Source organism: Balaenoptera physalus (genome assembly GCF_965194825.1).
Source record: "Balaenoptera physalus genome assembly, chromosome: 1".
NCBI lineage: Eukaryota > Metazoa > Chordata > Mammalia > Artiodactyla > Balaenopteridae > Balaenoptera > Balaenoptera physalus.
In genome coordinates, this window is record NC_138882.1 from 34,789,204 (window position 1) to 34,812,681 (window position 23,478).

At 40.9% G+C, this 23,478-nt stretch overlaps 1 protein-coding gene across 1 annotated transcript; it reads left to right on the top strand.

The window, feature by feature from the left end:
• The first annotated feature begins 2,576 nt into the window (after positions 1-2,576).
• Positions 2,577-13,089, top strand: PPP1R15B (protein phosphatase 1 regulatory subunit 15B). The gene is given in 3 exon segments (XM_082432587.1): positions 2,577-5,307; positions 5,310-7,234; positions 10,241-13,089. Coding segments are annotated over 3 exon segments (2,355 nt in total). The 5' UTR covers positions 2,577-5,099; the 3' UTR covers positions 10,463-13,089.
• The last annotated feature ends 10,389 nt before the right edge of the window (positions 13,090-23,478 follow it).

Genomic DNA, 23,478 nt, shown 5'->3' on the forward strand with positions numbered 1-23,478 from the left:
GCTAAAAAAAAAAGGCACCGGTGACTGAGCTCTGATACAGGTCAACATTTAGAGGAAGAGGAGGAGTCACTGAAATTGTAGGGAAACCAAGGGAATGGTGTTATGGGAGTCTAAAGAAAAGTATTGTCAATATCCTAGGGCTGCTGTAACAAAGGACCACAGACTGGGTGGCTTAAACAACAGTATCACAGTTCTGGAGGCCACAAGTCCAAGATCAAGGTGTCGGCAGGGTTGGTTCCTTCTGAGAGTTGAGAAGGAGAATCTGTTCCATGCCTTCTCCTAGCTTCTGGTGGTTTGCTGCCAATCTTTTGCATTACTTGGCTTGTAAGTACATCATCCCAGTCTCTGCCTTCATGTTCACACAGAGTTCTCCCTGTGTGTGCACATGTGTCCAAATTTCCCCTTTGTGTAAGATATAGTCATGCTGGATTAGGGCCCACCGTAATGACCTCATCTTAATTTACAAAGACCGTATTTCTAAATAAGGTCACATTCGTAGGTACTGGGGGATTAAGACTTCAATATCTTTTAGGGGAGTGCACATCAACCCACAAGTCAGAGAAATGGATTTGGCAAAATGTTCTTAGTGATCTTGATAAGAGCTGTTTTAATGAGTGTTGGGGATGAAAGCCACATTGGAGTAGCCTGACGACAGAATAGGTGTGGAGAAAGTGGAGACTGTGAGAATAGACAATGCTTGAGAAATTTTTGCTGTAGTGGTGTAGAAACTCGGAGGTGCACGTATCCAGGAGAGGTTTTCTTTTTTTTGTTTTTTGTTTGTTTGCTTGTTTGTTTTAAGATAGGTGATATTAACTCATGTTAATGTGAGTGTTCCACCAGCTTAATGAATAAACATTGTGAAACAGTCTCAGTGTAGGAGATGCAAAGCTGCTAAGGAACTATCTAGGGGGACTTCCCTGGCAGACCAGTGGTTAAGATTCTGCGCTTGCACTGCAGGGGGGTGCAGGTTCGGTCCCTGGTCTGGGAACTAAGACCCTGCATGCCGTGCTGCCAAAAAAAAAAAAGGAACTATCCAGGAATGCCTGGCATGGATGAAATTTGTCATTACAAATAGGAAGTGAGTCAGTCAGCATGTCTGAGTGCTTTTCTCCAGCAATGGCTAGCTGCAAGTGGGTAGGCTCAGAATAAGTGGATAGTTGGGTTTCACTAGGGTTGGGGTTTTGCCAGAGAAGAATATTGGTGTAGAGCACAAGAATGAAGGGTCTTTGCAAGGGGGTAGTTTTCATACTGGACCATGGAATTCATGCTTGGGTAAGGAGGGAAGTGAAGGAGGGTGATGAATCACAAAAAAAGTGGTAATGGCAATGGTTTGGAGGTTTGGCGGGTGGGGGGCGGTGATAAGTACCTGAATAGGGATTCCAAGGCAGCGAGCTGGAAAGATAGGAGGTGGTTTCCGGAGTGTGGGATACTTGGAAAAAGATTTTGGAGGTGGTACTGACTGAAAAATGAAGTGAAAAGCTATACACCCTTTACCTCAGGCCCTGCAAAATCTTTAAAAATAAACATAATTAGCTGAGGTTTAAATTACCTTCTGCCAAAGTGCCAGTCAGCTGGCCCGTCTAAAGACTTCTTGTCTTCACCAGCACGCACACAGCCCTGGCAACACAGCGCTATCTCTGCGAACAGAGCTGCCCTCCCTCTGCCGCCTGGTTGATAGAGGGCTTCAGGAGATGGTTCACACTTTAGTTTCCTGCAGAGACTGACAAGGCAAAGTCACATATTCTTAGAGTTTTCCAGTACTTTATGATGACATTTTTTCCCTTTAGAGCAACTTCCAAGGTACGGAAGATAAAAAGTATGTATCCAATGACTGGATGGGGAAGGAAAGGCCCATTCAAGATGTTTTAAGGAACATTTGGGGGGAGGCCCATGGTGTTAGTGACAAAGTTGAGAGTGGAATGTAAAAGTCTTGACCATAAGGAAGATGCTATTATTTTAAAGTATTATTACGCTTCCATTCATTCAACAAACTGGCACCTATTATGTGCCAGTCAACATGCTAGGTCAGTGGTTCCTAAACTTTTTGGTCTCAGGACCCCTTCCTTTTTACACTCTTAAGAATTGTTGAGGACCCCAAAGAACTTTTGCTTATGTAAATTATATCTATGGATAATTATTGTTTTAGAACTCAAACCTGAGGAATTTAGAAAATATTAATTTAAAAATAATAAACCCATTACATGTTAACATAAATAACACTCTTAATGAAAAAATATTTTTTTCAAAACAAAAAAGTCTAGCAAGAAGAGTGGCATTGTTTTACATTTTTTTCCAAATGTCTTTAATATCTGGCTTTATAAAAGACATCTAGGATCTCATATCTGCTTTTGCATTCAGTCTGTTGCTAGATCCCATATCATGTGTCCTCTAGAAGGTACATGTCCACTATATACTCATGAGAAAATGAGAGTTAAAAAGGAAAATAGGGCTTCCCTGGTGGCGTAGTGGTTAAGAATCCGCCTGCCAATGCAGGGGACACGGGTTCGAGCCCTGGTCCTGGAAGATCCCACATGCTGCGCAGCAACTAAGCCCGTGCGCCACAACTACTGAGCCTGCGCTTTAGAGCCCGTGAGCCACAACTACTGAGCCCGCGGGCCTAGAGCCCGTGCTCCACCACAAGAGAAGCCACCACAATGAGAAGCCGCGCACCGCAACGAAGACCCAACACAACCAAAAATAAAAACTAATTAATTAATTAAAAAAAAAGGAAAATAACAGCTTAGTATTATCATGAAAATATTTTTGACCTTGAGGATCCTCTGAAAGGGTCTTAAAATGGGATCCCCAGGGGTGCCCAGAGCATACTTTGGGAACTACTGGCATACAGCCCTCAAGGAGCTGAGTCCAGCAAGAGAGAAGAACATTCACAGGGATATATAGTGTAGTGCTCTAGTAGAGTATAACAATATAATTCTGACTGGGAAGTTCAGCAAAGACTTCAAGAAGGTGTTGCCATTTGAGTTGGACCTTGAAGCATGAGTAGGTATATAACAGAGGAGGTGATGGCTTTCTTGGCTGAGAAACAGCATGAATAGTGGCATGAAACAAGCCCAGTGTTCCTAGAGTATAACCTGCATGAAGGGAAGTTACTGAAGAGAAGTCTGGAAAAGTATAGTGGAAGGACAGACTGTACAGAGCCTTTATTCTGCAGGTGATGTGAAACAATTGTTAGCTGCTACATAACAAATATTAGCTGATGTTTGTGCCCCTACTCTATCTAGGGTAGGCACGATATTAGGAATTTCGTTCACTCACCAACCCACTGAAGCTTTGAGTATTTAATTTGCATACTTGGATCTCTTGGTCTATTATTAAACTGACTCCTATTATTAATACATTTTTTCTGAAGTTCTGAAGTTCTTAGGATTGTAAATGAGGTATTTCCTGAGATACGGATAATAAGATAAAAAGGGGTAAACCACAGAAATCGAGGACCTCTTAGTTTCCTAGAAAGAAGTGGCTGTTCTCTGAACAGTCCCAACAAAGAGGAGCAGCTGGCCTCCTCTTGGCTCCTAAAAGATCTTACTGCTGTCCCCAGTGCTCAAAACTGCTACACTCCCTCGGTAACAGATACTTGACTTCAGAGGTGTCGATTAAAAAGTTTTAGCAGAAATAAAGAAATGGACTAAGACCAAACTCACAAGAGAGAATCAAATGTAGCAACTAAGATTATGAGACATAATTTTTTCAAAGGATAATGGTCTGTGCTTCCTTCTTTGGGTGTTGTATCCTGTGGTTCTGTGGGCTCAGGATACAAATATGACTTGAATATGACTTGAATGGGAAGTATAAAAGAGAGTAAACAGTTCTGGGGGCTCCGTTTCTTTCCTCCTCTGTGACTTCAGTTTGCCCCACCGAGGGAATTGTCTAACAGGGACACCACGTGAGAAACATGAGTTCACTTTTTTATGAGACATATGTGGGTTGGATGCTGAAAGACCTCAAAGCTAGATCCTAGGTAGAGCTAAACCGTTGGTTAGAAACCCTAAAACCGACGGGGCAGGAATGCATAATGATTCATTTTTCTTTTTTTTTTTTAATTTTTATTTATTTGTTTATTTATTTTTGGCTGTGTTGGGTCTTCGTTTCTGTGCGAGGGCTTTCTCTAGTTGTGGCAAGCAGGGGCCACTCTTCATCGCGGTGCGCGGGCCTCTCACTATCGCGGCCTCTCTTGTTGCGGAGCACAGGCTCCAGACGCGCAGGCTCAGTAATTGTGGCTCACGGGCCCAGTTGCTCCGCGGCATGTGGGATCTTCCCAGACCAGGGCTCAAACCCGTGTCCCTTGCATTAAGCAGGCAGACTCTCAACCAGGGCGCCACCAGGGAAGCCCTTATTTTTCACTTAAGACTTATTAATCACATTACTAGTGTTAACACCAGATATGTATCTACACAGCATTTCCCAACTTTTATTATACTAAGATCTTAGGTTGATGATCTACTTAGCACTCAACAACACTGGAACCCCAGTGTTGCATAGATATATGCAAGTCTAAGATATTTGTATACACTTGGGTGTGTATTAGGCCATTAAAAGGCTTCCAGGGAATTCTCCACCTCTTTAAGCCGCACCCCTTGGCCCAAAGGGCGGGGAGGAGGGGCTGGAGGCGGGTGGAGGGGGCGGTTTCCTAGGCGACCGCCGAGCAGCAAGTGCGCACGCGTAGAGCCTGGGCCCGGCTGATGCAATCTCCCTCGCGCGAGCTGCGTCTACCGAGAGTAAGGAAGCCGACAGGGACCTGAGCGAGGCCAATCAGCGGCCACAAGGAAGAGTGCGGAAAGGCCCGCCCGCCTGATCCTGCGAGTGACGTTCGGCGGCCCTGAGCTGGTGGCGTAGCCGTCCGCCATCCTTCGTCTCGTCTGCTTGCCTGGAGGCGTCCTGCCTCGGCGCTGGCCCTGCGGCCATTTTGAGCTTCGCTTCCACCCGCCCGCCGGCCCAGCCCTTCCGGTGTCGCTTAGCTGAGGGGCTTTTCCACGGTCCGTCTCTCCTGGCAAGTCGCCGCCGCCGCCTCCGCGGAAGGGCTCCTATCTATGGTGGAGAGGGCTGGAGAGGACTAGGACACCTCCTTTCCGCCAGGATGGATGTCGCCTCGGCCGCCGCGTCCTGTGCCCGCCGTTCCGGACTGTGGTCTGCCGCCCGCGGCCGAAGCCGCTCTCCTCTGTGGCTCTTCTGTTGGCCCGGGGATCGGCCTGGGGCATCAACTCCGCCGCTGGGCAAGGCTGAGACTCTGTAGGCCTTTTGGAGTCCCTTCCGGCCGCCCGCCGCTGAGCTCCGCGTTCCTCCCTGAGAGACTGCCGAGAACGCGGAGATGGAGCCGGCAGCAGACGGATCGCGGGAACGGGCCGCCCCGCTGGCGGACTCCCGGTTCCGGCTGCCCTTCTTCTTCCCTCGGCGCTCGCGACCAGGCACTTCCAAGTTCCCCGCACCTCCTGCCTCGGAACACTCCGGGGATCTCAAACTGGCTTCTTGTCCCCCGCCCGAGGCTCGGCGCAGCTCGTGGATGCAGGTGCTTTCCCAACTCTTCGCGCCGCTCCCCGGCTTGCTTCAGAAGCTGCTGATCTGGAGCCAGCTTTTCGGTGGGATGATTCCGACCAGATGGCTAGATTTTGCTGGAGGCTACAGCGTGCTGAGAGCCCTGAGGGCCCGGGAGGAACCCGCCGCCCCCACGGCGCCGAAATCTCTGAGTTCGCTGCGGCTCGACCCCTCGGCTGACGCGGCCGCCGTTCCCCTCGATTGGCTAGAGGAGGGCATCCACTGGCAGTGCTCGTCCCCAGATCTAGAATTGGAACTTAAAGCCAGGGGAGGAACTTTGGACTCCGCAGCCCACGCTTTTCTCCTAGAGCAGCAGCTGTGGGGAGTGGAGCTCCAAGCCAGTATGTTCTCCGGCCGGGAACTTGGCCCTTCGCCCTCCGGGCCTCTCAACGTTCAGCGCTTAAGCAATGCCAACGTCATCTCCTATTTGCTGAACCCCTCCTATCTGGACTGCCTGCCCCGGGTAGAGCTGAGCTATCAGAGCAGCGTTGGAAGTGGCGAGCTGGTCGATTTCCAGGCGCTGAGCTCAGAGAGCGGCTGCCTGGATGAGGTCCCGTCTCATCCCCAGCCGCTCAACGCGGAGATGGTTCGCGTCTCGTGGCAGGGATGTGCGCCTCTCTCTAGAGAAGGGCTGCCCGAAATCCACCATCTTCGCATGAAGCGGCTGGAATTCCTTCAGCAGGCCAGCAAGGGCCAAGCGTTACCCACCCCTGACCAAGATCATGGCTACCACAGCCTGGAGGAGGAGCACAGCCTGCTCCGGATGGATCTGAAGCACCGCAGAGATAGTGCAACACAGTGTGTTCCCGCTGCTGGAGCCGTTCCGGGAACCGCTCAGGAACCCACTGAGGAGAAAATAGAATTGTTGACTAAAGAGGTTCCCCTTGCTCTGGAAAGACAGGGCACCTCGGAAGGCTGTCTATCTTGTGAGGTTCCTACGGAGCAGGAGCCTGGAGAGGACCAAATAAGTGTAGTTGACTCCTCAGACATAGACGATGACCTTCCCACTTCTGCCAGACCAGCCTGTAGCAACAAATTGATAGATTACATTTTGGGAGGTGCAGCCAGTGACCTGGAAACAAGTTCTGATTCAGAAGGTGAGGATTGGGATGAAGACGCTGAGGATGATGGTTTTGATAGCGATAGCTCACTCTCAGAATCAGACCTTGAACAAGACTCAGAAGGGCTCCACCTTTGGAACTCTTTCTATAGTGTCGATCCTTATAACCCCCAAAACTTCACAGCAACAATTCAGACTGCTGCCAAAATTCTTCCCAGAGACCCTTCTGGCTCAGAGACGGATTTGTCTGACAAGTCTAATCTAGAAAATCCTCCCCAGACTGCAAGCCTTCCTGAGTCTCCTGACCGTAATTCTGGAGAAGAAGATGACTGGGAATCTAGTGCAGATGAAGCAGAGAGTCTCAAACTGTGGAACTCTTTCTGTAATTCCGATGACCCCTACAACCTTCTAAATTTTAAGGCTCCTTTCCAAACATCAGGGAAAAATTGGGAAGGCTGTCGTGACTCAGAGAGGCCATCTGAGTCTATTGTGTCCATTTCTGAGTGTCACACCTTACTTTCCTGTAAGGTGCAACTGTCAGGGAGCCGAGAAAGTGAATGTCCAGACTTGGTACAGGGTGGGGTTCTTTCTGGAGAAAGACACACACACATCCAGAGAAAAAAGGTTTGTTTCTTTCTTTTAACATGCCTGATAATTTGTATTGCCTGTTCTGATGTGGTTAAGGATATCAGCATGATTTTCCTGGAGGCATAACAATGCATATTTTTGAGGAAGGACTGCAAGCTCTTATACTTGGATTGAGAAATGAGCTTCCCCCCCACCCCCCACTTCCCTCATTAGAGTGTTGTTCCTGTCTGAATTGAAGGTGCCATTGTATAGATGTTAGCTGGAAGGTGCTGTTTTCTTTTGGATTGGCAGCTCTGGACTGTTTTCCTCCAAGCTTCCAACTTTTCACTTTTTTTTTAAGAAACAAAAATTAAACCTTGTGTGTACACGATTTAATTCTAGAGCTTGAGAAGATCCTATTATAGCCGTAGAGTTTTAAATGGTAATAAATGTGGTGTTTGCAGACACTTAGTGTTGTAGTTACATGATAACAGTGTCTTCATTCCTGTCCGTTAGAACCCAAAGGGATGATGGTACCAAGTAGCAAGTCATATTTGTCTGGTTGTTTGCCATGAAAGAAAATACTAATTTCAATATTAAAAACTTTTGGACATTTGGGATTTTAATTGACAGTCAAAAACAATACAGAAAATAGTGTTGCTTTTTCTTGAGAAAGCAGTACTAGTTATTATTGGCCAGCTGCAGGTTAATAATCATTTGTAACAATGATGGTCACTTATTTGGTTTTCTTGAGTAGTTGCTTCCTATTCCCAGGCTAGTCTTAAAACTTCAGGGAGCATTTTATTTTACTCTTTCAACACATTGTCAAGTTAACCTTATTTTGGGAGTCTTTTGAATTGCTTTTTTTTCTCTAGTGTTTATTCAGCTGACGTTATTAATTGGAGAGAGATCCCCCCAAACACACAGGGTATCTTTTATTGTGAAGGGAAAGTTTCTTCAGTTACCTTTACTTATATTTGGAAAGAGAAAGGTGTAGGTAAATTATTATTGACCTCAGATTCTGCAGCATCAAAGTTTCAAGTGGAAAGAACCATCCACTGGCTCCAAATGACCAGCTTAATACTTTGAAACTCTTCCAGGGGTAGAAGATGTCCCTAAATGGTGGTAATCTTATGTCTTAGCCATAGAAGCAGAATAAGGCATATTAAAAATTAAATTTCAGTTTACACTTTTGTAAATGCTGTCATCAAAGAGTTTTCCTCTATATTTTTAAAGGGTCCCTGACAAAATGACCTATTTAGTGAATAGGTAAGAAGCGAAGTGGGGCAATGGAAGGAGCACTTGGCACCTGGAGACCTTTGTTCCCCACTCCTGAGTAGTTAGGGCCAAGAGATTTGGGAAGACAGCCAGAGCTAGGAAGTAACTTGACCTCTCATGGCTTTGATTCACTTATTTATCTTATGGAAGTAATAATAATAATAATAACTATTGTATGAATTATTGCACGGTTTAAATGAGGTGAGTAGATAAAACTCACAGTTAGTTGCTTTGCCTTTAAAATGGTAGCTCTTTCTTGTTCAGGGACCTCAGGCCAATCTCATGCCTCCTTTTAGCTTGCTCATTGAATAAGACTGAGATGAGTCAAGGAGATGTGTCTCAACTATTACTATGAACTAGAAGCAACATTTGTAAAAGATTATGCCTGAGATATGGTAAAATTATTTATAGCCTTTGACTACATGCCATTCTTTACGTATATGGGAATAATGGATAGAGCCTACTTCTTAGAATAAGGCTTTCAGATCTGGGAGTTTAAAATGCTTTGCGTCATGGCATAACATGATGCAGATTGTGGAGCCAGACTCAGGGTTTGAATCCTTATTGCATGCATAGAAGCTGTGTGATTTGAACAGGTCAGTTAACCTACCTACCTTGGTTTCCTTATCTGTACAATGGAGATGATAGTAATACATACCCTATAGGGTTGATATGATGCTTAAGTGAGATAAAAATTGCCAAGTACTTTGAAAAGAGCCTGGCATATGATAACCACTATATAAATGTTTGTTGTTGTTATTTATCTTGGTGACACAATGAATGAGTAACACTAGAATGCAATATCTTTTAAGGTATTACATACCTACTAATTGTCCTCGGGGGCATTCCTTGGCCTGATGTAAAGGGAATGAAAGTAGTAGGTCACAGTGGGATTAGCTGATGTAACTATTGAAAGTATTTTAAAACAAGTTTTTACTTTTGGTGTTTGATATCTTAAAAAGAAACTTCTATATTAGAAATTAAGTAGGGATTAAAAGGGACTGTCACTCTTACATGTGATCATGTATATTGTAATATTCTCAATTTCATGTATATGTAGTGATAGCATATTGAGGAGGAATACAAAGAGGGTTTTTATCTTAACTACAGTCTCTCTTATAGTAACATAACTTTAAAGATATGTTAATTTTACTGCAGTTTGTTTACTAAGTAACTCTCTTCTGTATTCTTATTACAAAAGTAATAATATAAGAATAATACTACATATTTATGATTCAAGAATTGGAAAGCACTGAAAAGTGAAATTTTTTTTTGGAAAAAGGAAGAATAGAAATAAGTGACGATCTTGTTAAAGCTTTTGTGTTGTAATAAAAGCATTGACTCCAGGAATATATTTCTGAAATATTTTGTTTGGAAACATTTGTCATTTGGAAGAGTATCACAGAATTGATTTCCCTAAGGATTAAAAAAAGTAAAGATTAATAACATCAGAAGAATTTCACTTACCCATCTGGATTCATTTTTAACACCAAAACTAGGAGGGGGTAGTCTGGGTTTGACTGGATAATGGATGGGGGATGGGACTCTGGGTGTTGTGTGTGTGTGTGTGTGTGTGTGTGTGTGTGTGTGTGTGTGTGTGTTGTGTGAGAGAGAGAGAAGGAGAAAGAGAAAGGAATTAAAGGGACATTTGCCCACTGTTTTATTCAGGTGTCATCTAGTCAGTTAGAACCCTTCCTTTCCTCCCTCCCTCCCTTCCTTCCTCCCTTCATTCCTTCCTTTTGCTTCTGTTATATTTGAGATTAAAATTAGTCTATATCTTTATAGGTAACCTTCCTTGAAGAAGTTACTGAGTATTATATAAGTGGTGATGAGGATCGAAAAGGACCATGGGAAGAATTTGCACGGGATGGATGCAGGTTCCAGAAACGAATTCAAGAAACAGAAGACGCTATTGGATACTGCTTGACATTTGAGCACAGAGAAAAAATGTTTAATAGACTCCAGGAAATGTGCTTCAAAGGACTTAATGTTTTCGAGCAATGTTAAGATGATGTGACAGCCTCTGGCCCTAGCAAACACTACCTCTTACTTGAGAGGTTTCTTTTAAAAACAAAAATTGGCAGCTGTCCTTTGACTTTTTTCTTAGAGGATATGCAACTTGGATCCAGTGACCTAATTTAATATATTTTTTTTTGCAACATATCCCACTCAGAAATGTACAGGTTTGAAGCCAAGCCCTGAAAATGAAGGATGAGATGGTGTGATTTCTAATCCTCCTTTTTTGTTTAGTTGGATTTGTTTTTGAATGTTCTTTGCTTGCTGAAGTGAAAAGGGGACCTCTTATGGTGTAGTTTTGCACTTTGAAAACTTATTTTCTTGGGAAACAATATTTATAGGGTTCGAAGCCCATTTTTCATTCTAATTTAAATTACGTGTGCCTGTCTAAAAACTTTGGGCTCTTTTTTCCCCCTGAACATTCTGAAATTAATGGGCTGTTATGTTTTCTCTATATTTTTTTATTTCAGTAATTTGGCCCTTCTACTTCAAGGCTAAGAAAATAATCTTGTATGTACTACCAACTTAAAGTACATTATCTTGTGTCATTGTGGTTTTTTTTTCTTTCTAAAAATGACTGGTTGAAAATGTGTGGTGGGTTTTTATTTCTGGATTAAGCTCTACCTAGGATATTTCCAAGGACTGCCACAAAACCTATATGTGCAGTACTTTCTGTTACTTTGGGAAAGCTGCATATTTCTGCCAAATTTTAACATCTGATATACTTAATTTCTGTGCAAACTCTTTTTTGAAGAAGATTCTGTATGTTAATTATAGTTCCCACTTGGGTGGTTCTTTGTGTCTTCAACAGGTAGAAATTGTTGTAAAAGACAGCAGAAGTAATAATTGCATCATAGTTGCTTTTAAATTTAAAAGCTTAAAATTTTCCTAGGAAGAAGATAGGAGACATCTCAGAGCAGTTTGGTCTTGTTGTATGTGCTCTCAAAAGAAAACCAGTGTTATTAATATCATGCCTCAGCACTGTCACTTTTAAAACCTGTCAGGATGGCACTGTGAACTTGGAAATGGGCAGTTCTTAATTTTCCAGTTTGAAATGTAAAATGTAGACTTCAGTCAATATCCAAGTTTATGGTGTTCTCCTTTTTTAATAGTGAGAGAAGTAATGGCAAGACCTATAGTTTCAGGAAAGAACTATAGATTTAACAAATAGAAAGTCTTAATATCTTCAGCCCAAAGTTTACTTTTTTTTTTTCCACTTGAAAAGAGACAGTATCTTTAATAAACAAAAGTGACAATGTTCATTTTCCAAAGCAAACTACAAGCAAAAAAAAAAAAAAAAAAAAACTAAAAAGAAATGAGATTTTCCAGATTTACCTTGACCAAAGTTTACTTTTGAATCAAAGTTTCTGCAGTGACTGATTGTGTTTGGTTTATTTAGCTAGTTCTACATGGTGTGCATTTGTTAGGTTGAGGGAATGTTAACCAACTCCTTACTGGTCTATTTTTATTTCATGTGCCTCCTATCACAGGTAATGGAAAACATGAATAGAATAGATGACCTTTTAATTTTGAAGTTGTTCCAGAGTGGGGACAAATTTTTCATCAGAAGTGCTTGCAGGGTTACTACCTCAGTTTATAATCTACCTGGTCATTATTTTATTTGTTTGGTTTGCTCTAAGAACTGCCTCTAGTGTTAATATGTATATATATGTGTATATATATATTCATACGTAAACACACTGAGAGTACAAGTAAAAGTCAGTTTTTTGCAGAGCCCTTCTTCAATGTGGTTTCTGCCCCTGCATTTTAGGTAATCACAGGGAATGCATTTATAGAGTCTGGTATAACACCATGGAAATAAACTAAGTTTCAAACACCAGCTGTGTCAGTTGGAAAGAAGGTGTCACTTGCCTTGAAAAGAAAACTTTGAAAATGTGTAGGCATTCTTTTAAAACCAGACTGAAGTATACTGTTTTCAGAGACTTAGGTTGTGTTTTGTGTTTCTGAAATCTTGCACCTCTGCATATATGAAAATAATGGGATATCTTTACATTTACTGGATTTTGGAGAATTGTTCCCTTGAGATTCCAGCCTCACTACCAGATACGTAAAAGCTTGGTGAAGAGTTCTCGCCTTTACTACCCTCCTTTAAAAGAAGTGATCAGGTGGTGATAAGGACAAAAGGGACCATTTTAAAGTTGGACAAGGGAAGAAACAGAATTCTTACCAGTTTCATTCCGATTCTAGTTGCTGGAACAAAGTTAAACCTTCAGTCTTAAAATCCTTGGAAGTTTTAACTGAACATTTTACACACCTAAAAGTCTTGCAACGGTGCTTTAAGTATCAATGTAGCATATGAAAGGCTTTGTACAGACAAGTAAAATTTCCTTTTCTGAGTGTTCAAATGTGATAACACCATCTTGTCATCTTTAACTTGAAATCAAAACTATCAGATTTTATTTTTTTATAATTTAAGGAAGGTGAAGTTAGGGGACTAGAAGACATCTAAATTGGCTTCTACAGATCCAATGATTTAAATGTAACCAGTTTGTTGGGACTTTATAGCTAAAATTATATTTGTGTATATAACTTAGCTAATCTGTAAATTGTAATAAATATATTTGCAATTATTAAATGTTACAAGATATTTTGGTTCATTTTTATATTGTATTTTACATTATTTTCAGTATTACTGAGCAGGATTTCCAGAATTAAATCAGGTGTTTTTGTAGAAGCACTGTAAACTTCAAAGGTGCTGCACAAATTTATGTGGTTTGAAAAGGTTATGTGACATGGAAATTACACCACACCTAACTGAAGCAGAAGGAATGGTAAGGGGATAAATATTATAATTGTAAACCACATTTTGGTATTAGAAAAGAGAATTTAGTTCTTAAGAGTATGAAATGCCCTTCTTAGAGACTGGGGGTTTGATTCTAAAATTGGCCCCAGCTATGTATTTCTGCTGCAAAGAAAACAGTAAAACTGGGGGCTTCCCTAGTGGCTCAGTGGTTAAAAATCCTCCTGTCAATGCAGGGGACACGGGTTCAAGCCCTGGGCCGGGAAGATCCCACATGCTGTGGAGCAACTGAGCCCATGCGCCACAACTACTGAGGCCCTCACGCCTAGAGCCCGTGCTCCACAACGAGAGAAGCCACAGCAATGAGAAGCCTGCGCACTGCAATGAAGACCCAATACAGCCAAAAATAAAAACAAATTATTAAAAAAAAAAAAAACAGTAAAATAAACAGTATTCACAGAAGCAGTAAATTCATATTCTGGGATTAGCATAGTGTTTCTACTAAGTATCAGGGAATTCTGTTTCTTTATTTTGTGCATTATTATTAAGGATAACCATGGTATTTGTAAGTCATGATGTTATCTCATGATATTGAATAAATGTGATGGTAACATCAGAAAAAACAAACTTATCCTGAAAAAAAGACATTTGGGCTATAGCAAGCCTGTTCATGGACTAAGGCATAATAGCATTCTTAATTTAGGCATTTGGATCTTCCAAGCTAATGAAAAATTATTAAAGGTGTATTTCTGAACTGGAAGGAAAGAAATTAACATTTAGTTGCAGATAAATCAATGTTTAGTACAAATTGAATTGACGGCCCAGGTTATACTTCTATTACCATCTTGGGGTTAATTTAAGCATTTTTGGCTATGTCTCCCCAGGAAGGGGAGAAAATATAATAATAGTCATGTTTACACCAAGCCAGATTTATTGTTGTGACTATCCTGATATCCCTATAGAAGTTGTGCTGTGTTTCTTTTTTATTCTACTTTAATAGAAAGTTTAAAGCAAATATTTAATTGCTGACTCAAATTTTGATAGTTATACACAGATTTGGGAGTTTGTTGGTCTCATTTGGAGACTTCCTTTGGACCCTCCTTTATGTACCTTTTAAAAATAAAAATGGAAATATCTTCATTTTTTTCTCATGTTATTTATAAAAGTAATATAGAGATATAAAGACATCCTGGTACATTCTAAAGGGCAAGTATGTTGCTCAGCATACCTCTTTGAGCTAAGAGACAATTTCTTTTTATGTGCGTGAAGAGGTTTTGATATTTCTTCATTCAACTGATTATGACACGAATGTTGGCTATTTGGAATATACCTACATTGGTTCTTAGGATTCTTATGGACTTAGTTGAATGCTTTGGGCAATACAAAAAACCAGTCTTTTTCTCCCTGGATTTGCTCCATTGAGACTAAGTTTTTATTGGTTAATTATGACTTTAAAATACAAAGGCAGCATGATATCAAGCTCTGCAAAAATAGGTGTAATAAATAGGATAAATAGATCTAACCCTGCTCACTTTGAGGATTCATACAAAACCTATAATGCTTTCAATTAATACATATTAGTGACAGTTTTGACACCAGGGAAGTTAGAAATAATTTTACACGTGGAATGGAGAACATGGTGGAGGTGGTAGTACTGTGTAACAATTTGAGTCACATCATTGTTTTACCATTGGCCGACTCCTTAATTTCACCAGGGAAAGATAGGGGAAACTAGGTTTATGGAAAGTGGGTTGCTTGACCCAGGGAGAGGATACCCTGGAGATCTAATGAGAACATAGGTCTAGAAAGCTGAACTATAAGCGAAGACGCTTTGGAGCAATTTTTCAGGTTTTGTTCTTCAATCCATTACCCCTCCCTTTGTCTCAGTACTATCCTTTTCTTCCACTTTCCTCCTGCCTTTGTTTGCTGAACATTTTATTTTCACGACTGTTTCATAGATCCTTACCAAGAAGAAGAAGGATGAAGACTTTCACAGCAAAAGAACAGCACAATTGCCAGAGGTGTGTTCATTAGCAATACTATCCATCAAGAAGACACATTGCACATTTCCCCACCAAAATGTTAGGTTAATGTATACACTGAGACTGGATTAACTTTAAGAAATATCCCAAAGATGTTTAGGGTCAAAGAAAGAGGTGGTACTAAAGCTGGATTATGCTGCTTTGAGGTAAGCCTGTTTTTCTTAATGGGCTTCACACATTGGCTTTGAAGGCAGAAACCAGAGAGGAGTCCCAGAAGAATTTTGAAAAAGGCTCATCTAGATATATGTTCTGGAATGGTTGTTTTTAAAAACAAATTTCATCATGAGAAGACTGTTTGGATCTCAAATATCATCTCCAAGAGACCTCTGACCACCCTACCCTCCAACCCCTTTTTCCCACTATCTTTACCTTTTAAAATTATATTCACAGCCTAGGACTGTTGCTGGCACATTATACATAGTCAACAGATATTTGTTGAATGAGTTAATAACTTTTCCTAAAGTGAGTTCCCATATAGCCTTTACTGAGAGTTCATCAACACAGCCATGTCTGATTAGAATCCAATGTGCCTCAGCCGTAGATGATACGGAATCACAGAACTGAAGGGTCCTTAGGGAGAAGCTGTAGTAAGCTCTAAATTTGTAGAATGTAATTACAAATTTCAATTGTAATTGAAATTTGTGCTTAGGGATACCGCATCAATTAATTTGAGTGTCATTAACAAGGTGCATGTTAATTTATGAAGTTAATATGTGAGCAAATCAGCTGAGACCTTTCTTTTCCAGAATTAAAGAGTACCAAAGTATTGTACTAGAGAACCAAAGTATTTTTCCCACCGCACCAGAAGTTTCAGTTCTACTCCTTTTTCGGCAGGTTGGCTTTGAGTTTCTAGAGATGCACTGTTGATTCCACCAGATGGCGTGACTTGCCATCTCGGAGTGCCTGACAGATTCCTTTTATTACTAATCTGATGGCTGTTGCTTGCTTGGAGGTCATTCCCTTGGTGTATAAACAAGATGGCAACTGCCCTGCTGTGCCCATTCTAGGCCTGCCTGGCCCATTGTGACTCCACCTTTTAGTGGTAACTACCCATCAATGGGGGCTGTTCCTTATGGGAGAACCAAGATTTGTATTTGAACACAAATAAATGAATTGATTCTTCCTGATCTACATGGAGGAATAATAAAATGAATATGACGATTTAGGAGACGAGGTGAGATATAGGAGGCTGATGTATGGATATTTGCCGGGGTTTTGTATTGGGGTTTTTCTAGTTAGGGTTTTATCTCACTCAACTATTTGTTCAGCATTCAGTTTTCTATTGCATTCCTGTGCATCAGGGCAGTCATTCTCAATGAGAGGAGAGAGGGTGCCACATTGCTTGGAGCATGGGGACTCACTATGCCTGATTACAGCATTATACATGCAACTGGCGTGGAAAGAGGAAAAGAGCCTCAAGAACCATTGGTCTGGGGTTTGTGCTGGTGTTACCTGTTTCCCTCTTAGAGCTAGTAGCCAAGGCCAGGTGGATATCCAGGACTGCTCTTTGGTAGGTTTGGTATTGGCTCCAAGGGGCTGCTCCGATCTGCTTCCAGGTGTGCAGAATGGAGGCCATTACATGTTTGCATACAATTTTCCTGTGCCTGCAGTGACTGAGGCACCTTTCAACCGTATTACTGTGGTGCTTTTCCTTTCTTTTGTTTCTGAGTAGGGAGGGTAGGCGTGTTTTCCCACTTTCAGGAATTTACATGGGAGTTTTTTGTTTGTTTTTAACTTCTGTTTGCCATATTTTCTAGATATTCACCTCTGAACAGATTCCCTTCCCCAGGGCAACCCTACTGAAAGTCACAGCTTGATTGGCCTGGGGGGTGTAACTCAGTACTGTCTGAGAGATGGCAATACTTTTAGAATAATATTGAATTACAGAAGAAAAGTCCTGCTGGGAAGTCATAGGGTTGAAGCAGGTACGTATTCTTGCAATTAATTTCCCAGGCTGTTCCAGATGGGGTGACAGTTACATTAGCTAATGTCCCTTCTTTTTCCCTTTTTCTCATTCAGTCATTAAAAAATTAAATTTATTTAAACTAAACAAAAACAACAACAACGGTTCACCCATTTCTCCCACCCCACCCCCACTTAGTCTCTGGCAAAACCCCATCAGTTATCTGTATCTTTGAGCTTGTTTTTGTTTGTTCAGTTGTTGTTGTTTTAGATTCCACATATAAGAGAGAGTATACGATATTTGTCTTTGTCTGACTTATTTCATTTAGCTCAGTGCCCGAGAGGTCCATCCAGGTTGTCACAAATAGCAAGATTTCATTCTTTCCAGTATCCCTTTTTACCCCTTTCATTTGGCGTAGACCGCCCTCAGGGTGCCTTGGGAATATTTACCTTCTGTCATCAGGTTTCATCTACCCTCTAAAGGCTTCCCTGATGACTCCATCTCTACATCCTCAGAGCTCATTATTGTGTTTTTCAGTATTACAGCGCCCTGTACATGTTCTTATCACTGTTCATCACATTGAATTGTAATTGTGTTTGCAATTCCATTTCTTCCTGTAGATTGTCACCTCTTTCGTGGAGGGGTCCCCAGCGCAGGGACCAGAATGTCTTAGGTGCACAGTATACTTTTCTTTAACTCAAGTGACAATTTCCAGAGCCTCCTTCTCTCAATGAATAGGTTTCCTTACCCCACACAACGGTTGAAATTTATTAATTCAAATTAATTTAATTGCTTTTGTTTCAAAGAAGCAAATAAATGTGTGAAAAGTAATGCAATCTATTGTAAACATTTTTATTTTTAGTACTTGAGGTATTTTTGAGAAGCTAATATTGCTAGTGATGACTTTACACCTAAGGTTTTAAATCAGTTGATGTTATGTCTTCATTACTGATCTTTCAAGTGATAGCATGAGGCTTATTGAAATTAGATCAGTGTTATGAAAGGCACTTCTTCATTCGGCAGGGTATCATTCGTATCCAATTTTCCTGGTTAAGGACTTCTTTTTTTTTCAATCAGCTTATTGAGGTATAATTTACATATAATAAAATTCACCAATTTTAAGTGTAAAATTCAATGAGTTTTGAGAAATGTGTACAGTCATGTAAACACTACCACAGTAAAAATATAAAGCATTTCCATCACTCCAGAAAGTTCCCTCAAGATCATTTCTATTCAACCACCTCCCCAACCTCCAGCTTTCTGCAGCCATTGATCTGCTTTTTATCACTGTTTCACCTTTTCTGGAATTTTGTAAAAATGGTATCATACATACAGTATGTACCTTTTTGTGTCTGGCTTCTCTTATCCAATGTAATGCTTTGAGATTCATCTGTGCTGTTGAGTATATCAGCAGTCCATTCTTTTTTGCTGCTGAGTAGTATTCCATTGTATGATTATGCCACGATTTATTTATTCAGTCACTAGTAGATGGACAGTTGATTTGTTTCAGTTTGTGGCTATGGTGATTAAGGCTGCTATGAACATTTGCATATAAGTGTTTCTGTGGATATACATTTTCATTCCTTTTGGATAAATTCAAGAATGATATTGCTGGATCAAATGGTAAGTATATATGTGTTTAACTTTATAAGAAAACTCCCAGTTTTCCAAAGTGGCTGTACCACTTGGCAGCAAAGTATGAGAGATCCAGTTGTTCCATGCCCTTGCCAACACTTGATGTTGTAAATCTTTTTAAGTTTAGTTATTCGAGTAGGTTTGTAGTGACATCTTATTTTAGTGTAAATTTTCATCTCCTTGATGTTTAATGATATGGTAAAATATGTGTTCAAATCTTTTGTCCAGTTTTTAAACCAAGTTGTGTGTGTGTCTGTAAAATATTTTTTCTTAGTCTGTAGCTTGCCTTTTCATTTTCTTAATGTCATTTGAAGAGCAATATTTTTAATTTTGCAGAAGTCCAATTTATCTATTTTTTCCTCTATGGTCCATGAATTTTTACCCTATCTCATAAATCTTTCCCTAACCCAAGGTCACAAATATTTTTGCTTATTTTTTTTTCTGGAAGTTTTATGCTTTTAATTCTGACATTTAAGTCAATGATCCATTTTGAGTTAACTTTTTTTTTTTTTAATTTTTATTTATTTATGGCTGTGTTGGGTCTTCGTTTCTGTGCGAGGGCTTTCTCCAGTTGCGGCAAGCGGGGGCCACTCTTCATTGCGGTGCGCGGGCCTCTCACTATCGCGGCCTCTCTTGTTGCGGAGCACAGGCTCCAGACGCGCAGGCTCAGTAATTGTGGCTCATGTGCCTAGTTGCTCCGCGGCATGTGGGATCTTCCCAGACCAGGGCTCGAACCCGTGTCCCCTGCATTGGCAGGCAGATTCTCAACCACTGCGCCATCAGGGAAGCCCCTGAGTTAACTTTTGTATATGGTATGAAGTAAGGGTTGAGACTCACGTTTTTGCACACAGATATTAAATTGTTGAAAGGTAACCTTGGCACCATTGTTAAAACTCAATTGAAAATATACTTGAGTCTATTTCTGGACCCTCTATTCTATTTCAATGATCTGTATCTCTGTCCTTACATAAATGCTACACTGTCTTGATTACTGTTAACATTATAGTAAGTATTGTAAATCACTTTGTTCTTTTTCAACATAGTTTTGGCTGTTGTTGGTCCTTTGCATTTGTCTTTGAATTTTAGAAGCAGCTTATTAATTCTACCAAAAAAACCCCCAAACTTACTAGGGTATTGAATGGGATTGCACTGACTTTATAGACTGACTTTACAGTGTTGACATCTTAGCAATATTGAGTCTTCTGATCCATAAACACACTACATCTCTCCATTTATTGGGGTTTTAAAAAATTTCTATCAACAATGTTTCATAGATTTTCATATACACTTATGAAATATATGAAATACATGTATTTATTTTTGTATATTGATCTTGTATCCTGTGATCTTAGAATTTTTTACATAGATGATCACATGTAAAATGTAGATGATGTAGATGATCACATTTTAGAATATTAACAGTATATTCCTTTTATTTCTTTTTTCTTGTCTTATTGTACTGGCTAGGATATTTAGTACATTTAAAAAAATTCCCTCAGGTTTTCTTTTTTTTTTTAATATTTATTTACTTATTTATTTGGTTGCATTGGGTCTTAGTTGCAGCAGGCGGGCTCCTTTAGTTGTGGCTCACGGGCTTCTTTAGTTGTGGCTTGTGGGCTCCTTAGTTGTGGCTCACTGTCTCTTTAGTTGCGGCATGTGAACTCCTAGTTGCAGCATGCATGTGGGATCTAGTTGCTTGACCAGGGATCTAACCCGGGCCCCCTGAATTGGGAGCACGGAGTCTTAACCACTGGCGCCACCAGGGAAGTCCCTTTAGTACGTTTTTGAATAGAAGCAGCGAGAGCAAACATCCTTGCCTGATCATTAGGACTGATGATGTCTTCTCTTTCATTCCCAAAGTTGGTAATTTATGTCTTTTTTCTCTCTTATCAGTCTGTCAAGAGGTTTATCAATTTTACTGATCTTAAAAAAACCAGCTTTTGGTTTCATTGATTTTTTTCTCTATTGTTTTTTTTTTTTTTACTTTGCTCTATTTTGTGTTCTGGTCCACTGATTTCTGATTTGTAGTCTTTTTCCTTCTTTCACATTCTTTGGGTTTGATTTAATTGTCTTTTTCTAATTTCTTAAGGCGGAACTTAAACCACTGATTCAAAATCTTTCTTTTCTTCTAATGTAAGTACCCAATGCTACAAATTTCCCTATAAACACTGCTTTAGCTGTTTCTCAAATGTGTTTACATGTTGTGTTTTCATTTTCATACAGTTCCAGATATTTTCTAAAATTTCCCTTGTGCTTTCTTCTATGAACCATGTTTGAAGTGTGTTAACTTTCAAATATTTGGGAATTTCCAAAATTTCTTGTTGATTTCTAATTTAATTGCACTGTGGATAGAGAACATACTTTGTCTGATTTTAATCCTTTTACATTTATTAAGACTTGTTTTATGCCCAATCATGTGTCTATCCTATAGAATGTCCCATATATATTTGACCAAAAAAAAGGGTATTTTTAAAAAAAATATAAACCAGCTTTTTAAAAAAATTAATTTATTTTTGGCTGTGTTGGGTCTTTTTTTTAAAAATAAATTTATTTATTTATTTATTTTTGGCTTGTTGGGTCCTCACTGCTGAGCGCGGGCCTTCTCTAGTTGTGATGAGTGGGGGCTACTCTTCATTGTGGTGTGCTGGCCTCTCAAAGTGGTGGCTTATCTTGTTGAGGAGCATGGGCTTTAGGTGTGTAGGCTTCAGTAGTTGTGGCATGCAGGCTCAGTAGTTGTGGCTTGCGGGCTCTATAGCGCAGGCTCAGTAGTTGCTGCGCACAGGCCTAGGTGCTCCGCAGCATGTGGGATCTTCCTGGACCAGGGCTCGAACCCATATCCCCTGCACTGGCAGGCAGATTCCTAACCACTGCGCCACTAGAGCAGTCCCTGTGTTGGGTCTTTGTTGCTGCACACAGGCTTTCTCTAGTTGCGGGGAGTGGGGGCTACTCTTCATCGCAGTGCGTGGGCTTCTCATTACGGTGGCTTTTCTTGTTGCAGAGCACGGGCTCTAGGTGTGCGGGTTTCAGCAGTTGTAGTTCACGGGCTCTAGAGTGCAGGCTCAGTAGTTTTGGCACACGGACTTACTTGCTCCGCGGCATGTGGGATCTTCCAGGACCAGGGCTTGAACCCGTGTCCCCTGCACTGGCAGGCGGATTCTTAACCACTGCGCCACCAGGGAAGTCCAAAAAGTGTGTTCTGATGTTGCAGGGTGACATGTTTTCTATGTGTCAGTTAGGTCAAGCTGGTTGATAGTGCTGTTCAAGTTCTCTATATACTCACTGATTTTCTATCTAGTTGTTTTATCAATTATTGAGAGAGGTGTATCAAAATCACCAACTATAATTGTGTTTTTTTTTAAATAAATTTATTTATTTATTTATTTTTGGCTGTGTTGGGTCTTCGCTTCTGTGCAAGGGCTTTCTCTAGTTGCGGCGAGCGGGGGCCACTCTTCATCGCGGTGCGCGGGCCTCTCGCTGTCGCGGAGCACAGGCTCCAGACGCGCAGGTTCAGTAGTTGTGGCTCACGGGCCTAGTCGCTCCGTGGCATGTGGGATCTTCCCAGACCAGGGCTCGAACCCGTGTCCCCTGCATTGGCAGGCAAACTCTCAACCACTGCACTACCAGGGAAGCCCTATAACTGTTGAATTGACTGTTTTATTTCTGCCTTCACTACTGTCATTATTTTGTTAAGACAATTTTTTAGAACAGTTTAAAGTTCACAGCAAAATTGAGAGGAAGTTACAGAGATTTCCCATATGTCCCCTGCCCCCGCCCCCCCGGATGCACAGCCTCCCCCAGCATCAGCATCCCCAGAGTGTGGACATTTGTTACAAATGATGAACCTAGGCCGACATGTCATAATCACTTAAAGCTCACAGTTTACATCAGTGTCATTCTGAGTGTTGTATGTTCCGTGGGTTTGGACAAATGTAAAATGTCATGAATCCACCATAATAGTATCACACAGAATAGTTCCACTGCCCTAAAAAATCCTCTGTGCACCCATCCCCCATATTCATCCCTCCCTCCCCTTCCCCAGGCTCTGGCACCACTGATCTTTTTACTTTCTCCATAGTTTTACCTTTTCCAGAATGTCCTATAGTTGAAATCCTCTTCAGATTGGCTTCTTTGACTTAGTAATATGCATTTAAGGTTTCTCCATATTTTTTTCATGGCTTGATAGCTCATTTCTTTTTGGCCTTGAATAATATCCCATTGTCTGAATGTACCATAGTTTATTTATTCATCACTGAAGGACATCTTTTGGTTGCTTCTGTTTGGCAATTATGAATAAAGCTGCTATACACATCTTTGTGCAGGTTTTTGTGTGCACATAAGTTTTCATTTCCTTTGGATAAACACCAAGGAGTGTGATTGTTGGATTGTCTGGTAAAACTATGTTTAGTTTTTTAAGAAATCACCAAAATGTCTTCTGAAGTGGCTGCACCATTTTTGCGTTCCCGCCAGCAATGAATGAGAGTTCCTGTCGCTCCACATCCTCACCAGCCTTTCATGTTGTCAGTGCTCTGGGTTTTGGCCATGCTAATAGGTGTGGAGTGGTGTCTCATTGTTGTTTTACCTTGCATTTCCCTGATGACATATGATGTGGAGCATCTTTTCACGTGCTTATTTGCCATCTGTATGTTTTCTCTTTTTTTTGGATTTT